Below are 14,304 nucleotides of genomic sequence, written 5' to 3' on the forward strand. Positions count from 1 at the left end.
TAAGAACCATCATTTCAGTATGCTAGAATGTATACTAATATCATATTATCCGGAAGACTTTTTTAATAAAGAGGTTTATCAAACAATGCCGTTCAATTTCACTAAATGATAAATCATTCAAGATCAGAGCAGTGGACAGATTCATATATCAGGATATCAATGACATAATCCCTGCTCTGTGACCCTCCTTTCTCCTATATCTGATAACACAATCACAAGTCTTTAGAGGCAGTTGTAAAACTTGAACCGTGAGTTTATTTACAGCGTGAGTGCTTTAGAGGAGTGGAGATGAATTCCATCACCAAGGTAGTTAACTATCCACTCATCCCTCCCACTCCCACTTAACCGTCTATGTCCATGCCTTTACTTAGGAGGGACAGGGGAAAAGATTCCATATCAGAATGGTCTGTTAGAAGAAGGGACAGCATGAACACGGAAGAAAAATTACAACTAGAGAAGAGGTGGGTTAGGCTTCTAAGTGGAGACATAAACCCGCAGGCGGATCTGAATCCACTGGAACAGTGGACTCATGTATAGCTTGGAACTTCTGTCCCGTCTTCACTCTACCGAGGAGCACCTGCAGAAGAAGAGGACAGTGGTACCTCCCTTCACAAAGGACAAGGAACTGAGTCAACTTTTGAAGTTGTATAAAAACAACAAGATCCACAAAGTATTCTTTCCTTCCTGCCGAAGAATCTATTTGTGCAGCTCCATCGCTTTGCCAATGTCTACGTCATCCTTCTTGCTGCTCTCATCATTGTTCCTGTGGTGGAGGCCTTCCATGCAGAGATCGCTCTGGCTCCTGACCAAGTCCCGATGACCTGACCATTGCCATTTTCCGAGACCTTACAGCCAAGTGCAGCCTTCTATGATGTGTGGCAATTGCTTCGCAAAATACCTGGTTTGAAGTTTGGCTTCCTACATCCAGCCCGGCTGCGCATTACATACAATGGTGTGGACCCTCGGTTCAACTTGCCAGGGGAGGCTGAAGCATACGCAAGAATCTTGCCAATGCCAACACTGGAAGATGGTTCACGTGCTAGCTAGCAGTGTGTTTGATCCCTCCATAGTTCAAGTCAGCATTTAAAACAGGGTGAGTCAACCCATATAGGCTAATAATGAAACAGCAATGGGCTACCAGTTATATAATTACTTGTTTGATTAACCTACAATCAGCCATGTCACCATTCAGTGAAACATTTTTTTTTGATAGGCTGGTCTAGTAACTATAGGCCAAGTGTTTTTTTTTTTTGGTGTACAACACATTATCCTCTGGTAAGTTGACGTAGCCAGTGTGCTATTGCATATTCTGTTGTAACTGTATTATACTACATTTCTTTTTCATAGTGAGTCAGCTTTACTATAAGAATATCTAGTTTGTCAACAAAGTTAATTTAACCAAGGGTGGACTATTGTATATTTTCTGAACTGGACAAGACTAAGATTCTATATTGTACCATTAGTGCAAATGCTAGAGGCAACCTAATTGCTGACCTAATTGTTTCCATGATGGCCCAGTAATCAGGCCTATTGTTAGGCCTGACAATAGGCCTGATTACTGATTACTGGGCCATCATGGAAACAATTAGGTCAGTTTCAGGTGAAACTAGGCAGGGTAATCAGCAGTTACTCAGGAAGACTCCTTCCTGAGGGCTTAAGTAACACAGAAGCTTAAATTTCTGAGTTCCCGGACCATTTTCTATGACTTTAATATTGTACCTCACGGGTGGACATTTCCAACACTGCGGAGCCCGACCTGCTGTCAGAGCTTTCGAGTCATGAGTATTATTAGGATTTGGCTCCCGTTGGAGTCAGCACAGTTGTTCACATCATTTGGGGATGTGAGCAACGAATGTGTGGGGGACCGGGGGGTTAAAATCTTATTATGAACATGGACATTGAACATTATATGAACATTTAAAGAGTTTCCCTTCAGGGATCAGTAAAGTATTGCTGATTCTGAGACAAAGCTTGTCGATTACTTGCACACCAGATAAGGCGCTAGACAGCTTCACGTCTGATTTCACAGATTAAAGATTCATCTGGCACTTTACCATCTGATCCTGATGAAATTAATGTCACCTTCAGATCCTTCATAGTTTAATTTTCCGGTTGTAAAATAAATCTTTTCAAGAGTGAATGCTATCCCATCAACACACCAGCTCTACAACTACAGCAGTTCAAAATTCCATTCAAATTAAGTAGGTCTCAAATTGAGTGTGTTGGGATCAATGACACCAGAACCTTACGTTCCCTATTCTCTGCCCTCATTCCTACCCATCAACTTTTCTGGTGTCGAACATAATCCCGTTGTATCATCCACCCTTAGGATTTGGTGTCAATTCAGGTGTCATTTTAAGTTCAGTGGCATGAAAAAGGTATGCACTGTTTCCGAGATGTGATTAGGGATGGAAATTTTGGTAATTTTGAAGTGTTATCCATTGAATATGAACTACCACCATCCCACCTATTCTGATACTTTCAGGGCAGACATTGCACTACTTCCATTTTCCATGATTATCCTTCCTTTTTTGATTTGCTACAACTAAACCCCCAACAGAAGTCAGCAGTCTCAATAATCTATGGCCAATTTATGGCTTTGGATGATTATTCCCTTACTAAAATTAAAAATGCTTCGGAACAAGAACTAGGTGTCAATTTTATAGAAGACGGGTGGGTGGGTGCTCTCATGCTTGATGCTGCAGAGTTACTGGAAGCGGCCATCATTTTTATCTGGCTGTGATGGAGAGAAGCTGTCGTATCACAGAAGTCCAGGCCTGGGCTAAAGAATGAGTCTGACTTCCTTTTCCAACACTTTCCCAATCACTCAGATGAACAAAACTGGAGACACTCAAAATAAGTCACTGGAGAAGATCAGAATTCAATGTAGTAAGAGTTTATTCTCACCACCCACCTGTTCACATTTCTAACAAGTTCTCCCCACTCAGCGACACACCCGCTGAGAAACCAACTCTGATTATTGGCATCTCCATTTTGAGAAACGTGAAGTTAGTGACACCAGCGACCACAGTCAAATGTATTACTGGGGCCAGAGCGGGCGACGTTGAATCCTATTTAAAACTGCTATAAATGTAAATACAGTAAGATTGTTATTCACGTCGGCAGTAACGACTCCCGATTACTCCTATTGGAGGTCACTAAAGGTAATGTTGAGTTGGTGTGTACATATGCAAAGACAATGTTGGACTCCGTAGTTTTCTCTGGGCCCCTGCCAAACCTGACCAGTGATGACATGTTTAGCTGCATGTCTTCATTCCGCTGCTGGCTGTCAAGGTGGTGTCCAGCAAACGATGTGGGCTTTATAGAGAATTGGCGGACTTTTTGGGGAAGACCTGGTCTTAACAGGAGAGATGGCATTCATCCCACTTTGGATGGAGCAGCTCTCGTAGCCAGAAATCTGACCAAGTTTATTAACGGACCAAAACCATGACAACTCAGAGCTGAGACCAGGAGGCAGAGTTGCAGTCCGACACACTTCTCTACGCTTCCAGAGCAGTTACCCACCCAAAACTCCTTAGTGACGGTGTCTGCCCCCCAACCACTTAAATGAATAAAACTAAAAGTTAACAGAAAAGGAGCTGTATATAAAAAACTTAAACAAAAACACTGAAATAGCACAACAAAATAGGAGAATTAAATGTGGTCTCTTAAACATCAGATCTCAGTCATCTAAAGCTGTACTAGTGAACGATTTAATATCAGAGTATCATATTTAATTATTTTGTTTTACTGAAACCTGGCTGGGTCATGAAGAATATGTTAGCCTAAATGAATCCACTTCACCCATTCATATTAATACTCACATTCCTCCAGGCTCCGCCCTAAGGGGTGGAGTTGCAGCCATCTTCAACTCAAGCCTATTAATCAACCCTAAACCTAAACTAAATTATAACTCATTCGAAAGCCTTGTTCTTTCACACCCAACCTGGAAAACACGACAGCCAATTCTATTTGTTATAGTGTACTGCGCTCCTAGTCCTTATTCTGAATTTTTATCTGAGTTTTTATCAAGTTTAGTTCTTAAAACAGATAAAGTATTTATTGTAGGTGATTTCAATATTCATGTGGACGTTGAAAATGATAGCCTTAGTACTGCATTTATCTCATTATTTGATTCAGTTGGCTTTTGTCAGAGTGTACATGAAGCAACTCACTGTTTTAACCACACCCTTGACTTTGTTCTGGTATATGGCATTGAAATTGAACATTTAATAGTCTTTCCACGGAATCCTTCTTTATCAGACCATTATTTAAAAACTTTTGAACTGCTATTGCTGGACTACACGCCATTAGGCAAAAATTCTTACTCTAGATGTCTATCTAGAGTAAGAATTGCTGTGCTGTGGCTATGTTTTCCAATAGCCCTCCGTAGTAACGACTTCATGAGCTTCTTTAATGATAACATTTAAATTATTTTAATTATTAGAGAAAAAAATTCATCAAGTCCTGCCTTCAACCGGTACTGATTTATTTTCAAACACAGGAACCTTAGAAGCAGCTGTAAAACCCGATATATATTTAGACTGCTTTGCTCCTATCAACCTTCTTCAGCTGACTTTGACGATTAATTCATCTAAGCCATCAACCTGTCTCTTAGACCCCATTCCAACTCGGCTGCTTAAAGACATTTTACCCTTAGCACTTCTTTACTGGCTATGTACCACAGTCCTTTAAAGTAGCTGTAATTAACCCGCTTCTTAAAAAGCCCACTCTTGATCCAGGGGTTTTAGCCAACTATAGACCTGTATCTAAACTTCCCTTTCTTTCTCAGATCCTTGAGAAAGCAGTCGTCAATCAGTTGTGTGACTTTCTAAATAACAATAGTTTATTTGAGGATTTTCAGTCAGGATATCGAGTGCATCATAGCACAGAGACAGCACTGGTGAAAATTACATATTACCTTTTAATTGCATCAGACAATGGACTTGTCTCTGTACGTGTCTTGTTAGATTTTAGTACTGCATTTGACACCACTGACTATCACATCCTACAGAGAGTGGAACATTTAATTGGCATTAAAGGAGCCGCACTAAACTGGTTTAAATCCTATCTATCAGATCAATCTCAGTTTGTACATGTTAACCGTGAGTCCTCCGTGCACGCCAAAGTTAGTCACGGAGTTCCACAAGGTTCTGTGCTTGGACTAATTCTATTCACCTTATATATGCTTCCTCTAGGCAATATTATTAGGAAACACTCCATAAACTTTCATTGCTATGCAGATGATACCCAATTATATCTATCGATCAAGCCAGAAGAAACTAACCAGTTAACTAAACTTCAAGCATGCCTTAAGGACATAAAGACCTGGATGACCTGCAATTTTCTGATGTTAAACTCAGAAAAAACTGAAGTTATTGTACTTGGCCCCAAATACCTCCGAGACGCATTATCTAAAGATATAGTTACTCTAGATGGCATTGCCCTGGCCTCAAGCAGCACCGTAAGGAACCTCAGAGTTATCTTTGATCAGGATTTATCCTTTAACTCCCACATGAAACAAACTTCAAGGACTGCCTTTTTTCACCCACCTAATATTGCAAAAATCTGCCCACCCCAACCCCCCTCCCCCAAAACCTTTCTCTCTTTCAACCTCTATATTCTCTTTGGCAACATGGATCCTGTATTTAAAGCCATAAGCATAAAACCAAATCAAACATTTATAATAACAAGGCATATATTGTTTTTGCTAATCTTAGTTCAGCAAGCTAGGGTATTGAACATGTCACTACTAATGGGGCTAGTCCCAAATCACAACACACCATAAATGCTTTTAAATGTAAGGTGAAATCACAACAACATTCTGTGTACTCTCCAGTGTGTTTGATTGCATTGTATTTAGTGTCCAGTGTTGGTCTTAACAGTGTGTCCATAGTGCTCCTTGGAACAAGCATAATGTCCAGTGTGTCCAGTATATCCAGTGTGAGATATCTTATGCACCTGCGATTGTGAATGTTTATTGTATAATCCTGTTCACTACTCACTGTGGCTGCAGAATGGTCCTGTGCAGCTGTCGATAGGTGTAAGGGATGCCAAGACAGGAGTGCATGCGTTGGTCAAGCAGCGCATTGTCTTGCTTCAGTTCGTCTACCTTAACTTGGAGCTGATGGTAGTGTCTCGTCTCCTAATCTTCCATCACTTATTGCGTCGCTTCATCTCCCTAATGCTGGCTTGGTGCAACTCTCTGACTTTTTATTCGGGCACACTAAACATCCTGAGTTGAAACTCCTGAAATATTAGATCGGCCCGAATATGTGGGTCTTCTAGGTCAAGGTGCTGTGTTGTAGGTGTGATCTGTGTCAGCTGTGCTGGTGGAGGGCTGTGGCTGTGGATCTTCAATTGGTTGTGGTTGTTGGTTGGGTTGTCCTGTAGTGGCCTTCCTGGTGTTGTACTTGTTGGGGTACATAAAAGGGTTGATTGTTTGTCCAATCGTATTCCCGGCCTTCTGCCATGATTATCTATCAAGATAACACAAAATGTTAGTGGTGTATCTTACGTGGGCAGCTTTTAACATAATCAATACAATATGAATGTGGACATCTACCTGTGTGAATCAAAAGCCTGTCTGTATACAGGCTATGTAACTATACTTACATCTTTTAGAAACCAGTTCTATATCTTCCCTCTCACGCTTTCCTATTGTGTTATGTGTACTGAACAGTAGGTTCTGTCCTACTCTTAGTCTAATGACTTCTATCTTAGCTTTGGTATATAGCGGCACTTTTGTTCGTCACTTGCTAGAATGAATCTCCTGCATACGAATGTTGGTGGGTGGTGGTAACAATGGATATCCTTCTGATTGTATTGAATGACCCTATAAATGCCAAATATTTTTAGATTTAAAAACAAAACAGGTTATGAGGTAATGTTTTCAGCACCTGAACTTACTATTCAACGTTGCATCACAGTAAAACATGCTCAGCTGTGTTCTGCACAGCTTGCAAAAATCAAAGCTTTAACAGCCGCAGCCCTCTGTTGGTAGCAGAGGACTGTGACCCTCTAAAATCACTGTCTTCATTCATATGTGCACAGGACAGAGCTGAATAGGACCGTATGGTAAAAAATCCAGAATGGGTTGGAGCTCTTGGTTGTATTGTTTTGTTGTTTTCTTTTTACCTCCTTTTCGTGGTTTCCTCGTGAGTTTCTGTTGTGTTAGTTCTGCCATTTCAGTGGTTTATACAGTGGTGTGAAAAAGTGTTTGCCCCCTTCCTGATTTCTTATTTTTTTTGCATGTTTGTCACACTTAAATGTTTCAGATCATCAAACAAATTTAAATGTTAAAATGTCAAAAATAACACAAGTAAACACAAAATGCAGTTTTTAAGTGAAGGTTGTTATTATTAAGGGAAAACAAAATCCAAACCTACATGGCCCTGTGTGAAAAAGTTATTGCCCCCTAAACCTAATAACTGGTTGGGCCACCCTTAGCAGCAACAACTGCAATCAAGCGTTTGCGATAACTTGCAATGAGTCTTTTACAGCGCTGTGGAGGAATTTTGGCCCACTCATCTTTGCAGAATTGTTGTAATTCAGCCACATTGGAGAGTTTTCGAGCATGAACTGCCTTTTTAAGGTCATGCCACAGCATCTCAATAGGATTCAGGTCAGGACTTTGACTAAGCCACTCCAAATCTTCATTTTGTTCTTCATTTTGACATTGACAACACGATTGTACATTTTGCTTTTCATGTGTGCAGTGTGTCTTTGGCCTGCATTCAGTCAATTAAAAGTCATTTAACAAAGAAGCAGAAATATCAATACTGATTATTAATAATTTAGGTGTGGCTCATGTTTTGGGAAACACCTCAATAAACTGTCTAAAACTGGTGGCGTATTGTAATATTACTGTGTTGTTAATAAAGTTTTAAAAAACAAAGGGTGGCGCATACTTAAGTCTAAAACTATGGGTCTGGGGCATGCGCATGTGTACACCTAAAACTGTAGGTGTGGAACTGCAGCAACTAGAGCTGCGGGGGCTCTGCAGGTCGATGATATTGAGAAAGCTGCAAGCAGCAAATCCAGAGGCCAAGCAATTGGCCTGTTCCAAACAGGCACGTTTTGAAAGACACTGCACTAGTTGCTAGAAAAGCCTTACAGTTACTGACCACTCTGGATCCTTTTGTCATGTGATTGTGTTAATTTACACTGTAACCTGTTTTTCTCAGTACTGGATCATTTGCCTAGATATTTTTAATTTTCTGTCTCTTCTGTTTCTACTCATGTTGTTCCATAGCAAGCAGAAAGCCTACATTGACCAGTGCTGGAAGGATGTGCGAGTCGGAGACTTTGTCCGTCTGTCCTGTAATGAAATCATCCCTGCTGACATGCTGCTGCTGTATTCCTCTGACCCTCGTGGGATTTGTTACATTGAGACCGCAAACCTGGACGGAGAGACCAACCTGAAACAGAGACAGGTGGTTTCAGACCTCCCATTGCAGGTAATATATGAAGTGGATTAGAAGGTGTAAGCTGTGTCTTCGCCTCAATTTGTGGCCCCTAGAGTAAATCTGCATGTGATCACCCCATTTTTGGTTATTAACTTTGAATACATGTATGCCTCTATAGAGTAAGAGGTTTCTGCTTCCCAAGGACTTGAAACTGTTTCGAATGCCTTTAAAGGGGACCTGTTATACTAATTTCCAGCTCTATATTTTTATTCTGGGACTCCACTAGAGTAGTGTTGCATGATTTACAGTTAAAACAAATCCTTATTTATTTTATACTGGCCCTTTATGCAGCCCCTCAGTTCATCCTCTGTCTGAAACAAGCTGTTTTAGCAACTGTCTCTTTAATAATAATAATATAATAATAAAACTTTATTTATAGAACACTTATCAAAACAAAGTACAAAGTGCTTCACAACAAGAGAAATACAATACCACAGTGAATGACGAAATATGAAGAAATAAAATACATAAAATACACAAAAGCAATAAAATAAACAGTAAAATAAACAACCAGTTCAGGTAAAATCAGGATATGCTTTCAGATAAAAATGTGTTTTGAGACAAGACTTAAACGAAGACACTGACTCAGACAACCTATTTTCTTCGGGCAAGTTGTTCCAGAGCCTCGGGGCCCTGATAGCAAAAGCTCTGTCCCCCTTAGGTTTCATCCCGGACTCAGGAACAGACAGGAGACCCCTGCCCGAAGATCTCAAACTACGTGAAGGTTCATAAGGGATTACAAAGTCTAAAATATAATCTGGGGGCAGGCCATGAAGAGCCTTAAAAGTAATCAACAAGATCTTAAAATCAATCCTAAAACCAACAGGGAGCCAATGTAAAGAGGCTAAAACAGGTGTTATGTGGTCGTACTTCTTGGTCCTGGTTAACAGCCTAGCAGCTGAGTTCTGTACAGTCTGCAGTCGTGTCAAAGTTTTTTGATTAAGACAAGTGAACAGGCTGTTACAATAATCAAGGCGTGAGGAGGTAAAAGCATGTACAACAGTTTCTGCATCACTAAGATTTAAAATAGATCATATTTTTGCAATATTTCTGAGGTGATAGAAACACGATTGGACAAGCTTAGTGATATGTTGCTCAAAACATAAATTGCTATCAAACAGGACACCAAGATTTCTTGCAACAGGCTTGATATGTTGTGACAGGTTACCAGTAGATGGTAGTATTTGTTTAGTGATGTGATGTGTTGGGGCCCAATAACAAGGATTTCAGTTTTATTTGAGTTGAGCTGAAGAAAATTTATCGGCATCCAATTTCTTATGTCAGACAGGCAGTCCTGCAGAGAACTCAGCATACTAAGGTCAGTGGGCTTGACAGGGAGGTACAACTGTGGATGACATCACCCAAGGGAAACATGTATAAGGAGAACAATATTGGTCCCGGAATTGAACCTTGAGGCACACCGTACTTGATATGGGAAAAGGATGACATGAAGTTATTAATGCTGACACAGAATTTCCTATTGGACAAATAAGTTGAGAACCAGTCTAGTGCAGTGCCGGATATGCCCACCCAGTGTCTCAGTCTATCTAAAAGAATGCCATGATCAATTGTATCAAAGGCAGCACTTAAGTCCAACAGCACAAGAATTGAATACATGCCTGCGTCTGCATTCATTAAAAGGTCATTGGTGACTTTGAGAAGGGCTGTCTCAGTGCTGTGGTGTTGACAAAAGCCAGATTGGAACTTTTCAAAGGTATTATTGTTTTTCACAGCAGCAAGAAGCTGCTTAGATGTAGAAGTTTTTCGAGAATCTTCTAAATAAACGGTAATTTGGAGATGGGCGATAGTTATCCAGGAGGATGGGATCAAGCCCAGGTTTTTTTAGGACTGGCAGGACACAAGCTGTTTTAAAGAAATCAGGGACACAGCCAGTAGACAGCGAGCTGTTAAAAATAATTTGTAAAAGGGGCGTAATACAATCTATAACTTCCAATAGAAACCTAGTTTGTCCAGAGGGCTGGAGGACACTCTCATAAGAGACATGATGTCTGCGAGTTCAGGCAGAGTAACAGCAGAAAAATTACTCAAAGAATCCCTGAGCGGGTGATCCACATCTAAAAAGGCAGGATTGGGGGTGATATCAGATCTTATTAACTCCACCTTTCCAGCAAAGTGCAAAAGAAACTTTTCACAATCAGCATCACACTCAGCAGGGGCACAAGGAGAGGCTGGATTAACTAACTGATCCACAGTCTTAAATAGGAATCTGGGGTTGTGCTGATGGGCAGAAATAAGTGCAGAGAAATGACATGTTCTTGCATCCTTCACCATCCTATTATAAAGGCATAATAACTCTTTCATGGCCACAAAGTGGACCTGGAGACCTGATTTCTTCCATTTGCGTTCTGCTCTTCTGCATTTCTTTTTACAGCTTCAAATACTGTCATTTAACCATGGCTGTTTTCTAGTCTTTGATTTTGGTCTATTTTTCAGAGGAGCTATGAGATCTAAGGTTGAAGAACACAGATAGTTAAAATAATCAACCAAATCGTTGGTGTTGGAGGGATTGGGAAACACACTGCCAGGAGAATTGAACAGGGTACAGAATTTTAAGGCACTATGCTCATTAAGGACGCGTGTGTACTTAGACTATGTCTAAGGTGTGGCCGCGGGAATGAGTTTGGCCAGACACATGTTGTTAAAAGTTAAAAGAGTTAGTGATATTTAAAAGATCAGCAGCAAGGGCATTAGAGGTGTCATCAACACGAATATTAAAATCACCACAAAAAAGAATTCTATCTAATTTAACACAAGACTGGATAGGGGGCCGATAAATAATAGCAAATATGACCGGGAGGGGGCTGCCAAGTTTAAACATGAGCACTTCAAAGGAGGAAAAATCATTGCAAGCTAAGAGGTCACACTTAAAATGCTTCCTATAGACAGTAACAAGGCCCCCACCTCGACCACAGACCCTAGGGCGACTAAAGCAGTCATAATCAGGAGGGCACAATTCAGCCAGCTGACTGTGATCACCAGGACGTAACCAGGATTCAGTTAAAAACATAAAACCTAAATCAGTAGAAGAGATAAAATCATTTAAAATAAACGTTTTGTTAGAGAGGGATCTTACATTGAGAAGAGCCATCTTAAAAAGTCTGTGCTGCTTCAGATTTGAGGTTGAGACTGGAGGTAGGGTTCTGGCCCGGATCTTTATTAATCAAGAAGGACTACTCTCGACTACTCTCTTGTTCTTCATCAAAACAACCCAACACCAGTTTGATATTCCCTGTAGTCCACAATAAAAAAAAAAAACATGAATTAGGAAAATTAAACAAAATGGAGATACGTTTTTTGCAAATGAAGCCTTCACTTGTTACTCCCTCATTCAAGCCAGAAAAAAGTCAAAGTTATGAAAAAACATGGTCATGTTTTGTTCTACCCTGCGTAAGGGTATCTCAAAATTGTGTGGGTTTGGTTACAGCTCTATTAAGCTATGAGGTAGGTCAAAACTGTGGAAAAAAATGCACTCCAAAGTTCAATTTAATTTGAGGCTTCAACAGTCTGAGTTGTACAAATCAAGTGGTTATCTTTCAGTTACTCTTTTTAATACACGATTCTGCAGGGTTGTTTTTTTTTTTTTGGAAGGGATTTTTGAATCTAAGGGAGCTAAACAGTTATCCATAGTTAAGTCATGTACTGCTGTCAGTTTCAGTTCAGATTTTCTTTCACTCACCAATTAAGCACATCTTATGGATCCTCTTCTCTTTGTCTAGGAGAGGAAACAAGATGTTAGTCTCTCGTCTTTTCTCTCTCTCTGTCTGTCTGTCTGTCTGTCTGTCTGTGTGTGTGTGAGACAGCTGGCAACATTTTGCTCAATCTAAGCTGTACCAGGTATCACTGTTTTTACCCAAGTGTCAAAGGAAACTGTGACACTTGTACATAGAATGTAGAATGCCTGGCTTAATGCTGGCTAACAGCTAAAACTGCTAGTGAAAAACTAAGCCAGACACAAGCATTGGAGCAATGGAGTTAAGATTAGGACCTTTAAAACATATTCTTATTATGAGGATATGAGGATTAGCTGGCATCTAGCTGGTTGCTGTTAATTTTTTTTTTTTGCTTTTTCATTTTTCAGATTTACAATGATGTTATTGTAACTGAGTGAGAGAGTGAACAGGACAACATTTCTTATGTAGTGGCAGTGAAACATGAAACTTTCTTTGTCAGTTAACATAGCTAAGGTTAGCATTAGCGACTATACAGCCATTAACATAATTGCTAACGTTAACTAACACTATAGGAATAGTAATGCTACATACAGGCTGTATTTCCTGTAATGTGTAAACTCTATATCAGTAATTACACAAATTTTATGTCAATTTAAACCACTTAGCCGGTGTATTTTACTGTTAGAGTTAGCAGTTAGGAGATACATCTAGCTAACGTTACCTCAAAGGATAACAGCAGAAGTGCAGTTGGTCCAAGTTTGCGCAGTTGAACTTGATTGAGGCTGTTCAGGGACACATTCCAGTGTTCAATATGGAGAACTTTTTAAAAAAAATGAGACTAAATGTGATTTTTTTTATATATTATATTTCCTCATGATTAGCATAATTTGTATAACCTCCAGTGTAGTTTATGGCAAACAGTTTGATGCTATGGTTGCAGTTTAGAATGCTGTGTGTGTGGGGTGGGGGGGTTTGTCATGAATATGAATTTTAAGTGTTAAGCACTGCTAAGGCTACTATTAACTAAATTATTAACATTGATGGCTTGTTGTTGCTGTTGTTACAGTTTTATTGTTATTGTTATATATTGTGATAAGTGTAGTTATTGTTTAACTGACATTATTATCAGGCCTTAGAAAGCAAACAAGGACAGAGATAAAATTAAATAGTAACTTGACTTTTGATTATGAAGTTGTATTTCTATATTTAGCAATATATGGTGGTTACAATTCACCCCCTGCCATCCTGACGTGCATATTAGATATAAATAAGGTCTCTGTGTTAAGTAAATGGTATCATTTAAATTACTGATCTGATCTCTGGAAAATATATAGAAATCAGCCTGAGTAAAGGGAAAGAACACTGGTTCAAAATTGGTTAGAAAATATAAAAAAAAAAACACATAGGCCTAATGTAGGCCTCATTACAAAGTATAACTCCTCTATATTTTGCATGTGAGCCTAATTATACCGTTAACTTGGTATAATTAACTTGGTAGAATGGTGTTAATTTGGGGGTAATTTCAAAGAAATTTCAAATATGTTACCCTATTTACCATTAAATTTGCCGACCCATAAAAGGAAGTGTTACAGAAATGGGCACTGCTGTCTGCAAGAGACACAAGGCACGGAGTCACAATAAGAAGACAGTTGGCTCTCTTTGCCAGATGAAAGAGCATCCACAAAATAATAAACTCCAGTATCAACTTTCTAAGTGTGTGACAATTACGTCAGTCTCATTTTAAGTGGATGATAATTGGTAGCCTGATAAGCATGTTTCATTTCAACATCTCTGTCCTGGCGTAAAAGTCACTGTAAAAAATAACAGCCAGTAAAAAGTGGAGTAGAAAATGATGGCATCCCGTGTTGTGTGCCTCCAGTTGTGGGATGTATTATTGCATATCTGTTTATCCGTATGTGTACATATCTGCAGATTTGATTGAATATATTGTGTGTGTGTGTGTGTGTGTGTGTGTGTGTGTGTGTGTGTGTGTGTGTGTGTGTGTGTGTATTTTCCAGGGAGTAGAGTTGACCCTTGAGAGCTTCCACAGTCGTATTGAATGTGAAAACCCCAACGATGACTTCAGCAGGTTCAGAGGTTATATGTGAGTTCCTTTTCATGTTAGTGATCGAACATATCTGTCT

The 14,304-nt window shown here is 39.7% G+C and overlaps 1 protein-coding gene across 3 annotated transcripts in view; it reads left to right on the top strand.

Annotated features, from left to right (window-relative positions):
* The window catches only part of atp10d (ATPase phospholipid transporting 10D), a 93,393-nt gene that overhangs the window by 18,964 nt on the left and 60,125 nt on the right, over positions 1–14,304 (top strand). For all 3 annotated transcript variants that reach the window (XM_044166372.1, XM_044166370.1, XM_044166371.1), the window contains 2 exons: positions 8,255–8,459; positions 14,179–14,264. In XM_044166372.1, the coding sequence (XP_044022307.1) occupies positions 8,255–8,459; positions 14,179–14,264 (291 nt within the window). The remainder of the gene's footprint in view (positions 1–8,254; positions 8,460–14,178; positions 14,265–14,304) is intronic.

The sequence above is a fragment of the Siniperca chuatsi genome, linkage group LG15, assembly GCF_020085105.1.
Source record: "Siniperca chuatsi isolate FFG_IHB_CAS linkage group LG15, ASM2008510v1, whole genome shotgun sequence".
Classification (NCBI taxonomy): Eukaryota; Metazoa; Chordata; class Actinopteri; order Centrarchiformes; family Sinipercidae; genus Siniperca; species Siniperca chuatsi.